Source organism: Octodon degus, unplaced genomic scaffold, assembly GCF_000260255.1.
Source record: "Octodon degus isolate 3935 unplaced genomic scaffold, OctDeg1.0 scaffold00054, whole genome shotgun sequence".
Taxonomy (NCBI): domain Eukaryota; kingdom Metazoa; phylum Chordata; class Mammalia; order Rodentia; family Octodontidae; genus Octodon; species Octodon degus.
This window is the reverse complement of record NW_004524630.1, coordinates 11,141,133-11,141,719: the sequence shown is the minus strand read 5'-3', so window position 1 is coordinate 11,141,719 and position 587 is coordinate 11,141,133. Positions and strand designations below refer to the sequence as shown.

The 587-nt window shown below is 47.7% G+C and overlaps 1 protein-coding gene across 1 annotated transcript in view; it reads right to left on the bottom strand.

The window, feature by feature from the left end:
* Prkdc (protein kinase, DNA-activated, catalytic polypeptide) overlaps positions 1 to 587 on the bottom strand; it is a 188,415-nt gene that overhangs the window by 106,827 nt on the left and 81,001 nt on the right. The window contains exon 35 of the mRNA XM_023717692.1: positions 400 to 558. Within this exon, the coding sequence (XP_023573460.1) occupies positions 400 to 558 (159 nt within the window). The remainder of the gene's footprint in view (positions 1 to 399; positions 559 to 587) is intronic.

Sequence of the window (587 nt, the reverse complement as noted above, 5' to 3'; positions counted from 1 at the left end):
AAAAAAAAAAAAAAAATTAAACAGCAAGGACTAGGAACGTGGCTTTGTGTGAAGGCCCTGGGTTTGATCCCCAGGACTACAAAAAATTAGCAAGCAAGCTAGCTAGAAAGGGAAAATAGTCTTTTAAAAAGAAAGTCAGGCTGGGGAGTAGCTTGGCAGTCTAAGTGCCTGCCTGGCAAGTGCAAGGACCCAGGTTTCATCCTTAGTAACGCCTGCCATGCTGGCCCCAGAATCCCAGGCGCACCACGCTGGCCACCAAAACCAGGTGTGGTGGTATATGCCTGTAATCAGGTAAATCATTACGTGTCGTACACTAGTAACCTAGCTAAAGTCTACTGTTTCTGGACACATACTACAACTGAGACACAGCATAGCACAGAATACAGCTATTTTTCCTACCAGTCCTCCAAAAGCAAAGGCCAGCTCCAGAAGTCCAGTGGCCAGACGCTTACAGCTGGGGTCCAGCGACAACAGATGCTGCCCTTCCTTTCCTGGTGTGATGCCTTCATAAACCAGGGAGAGAAGTCTTGTGCCAGTAGAGTGACGCAGCGCTGCAGACTAAACAAAGTGAATATGAAATGCCTACC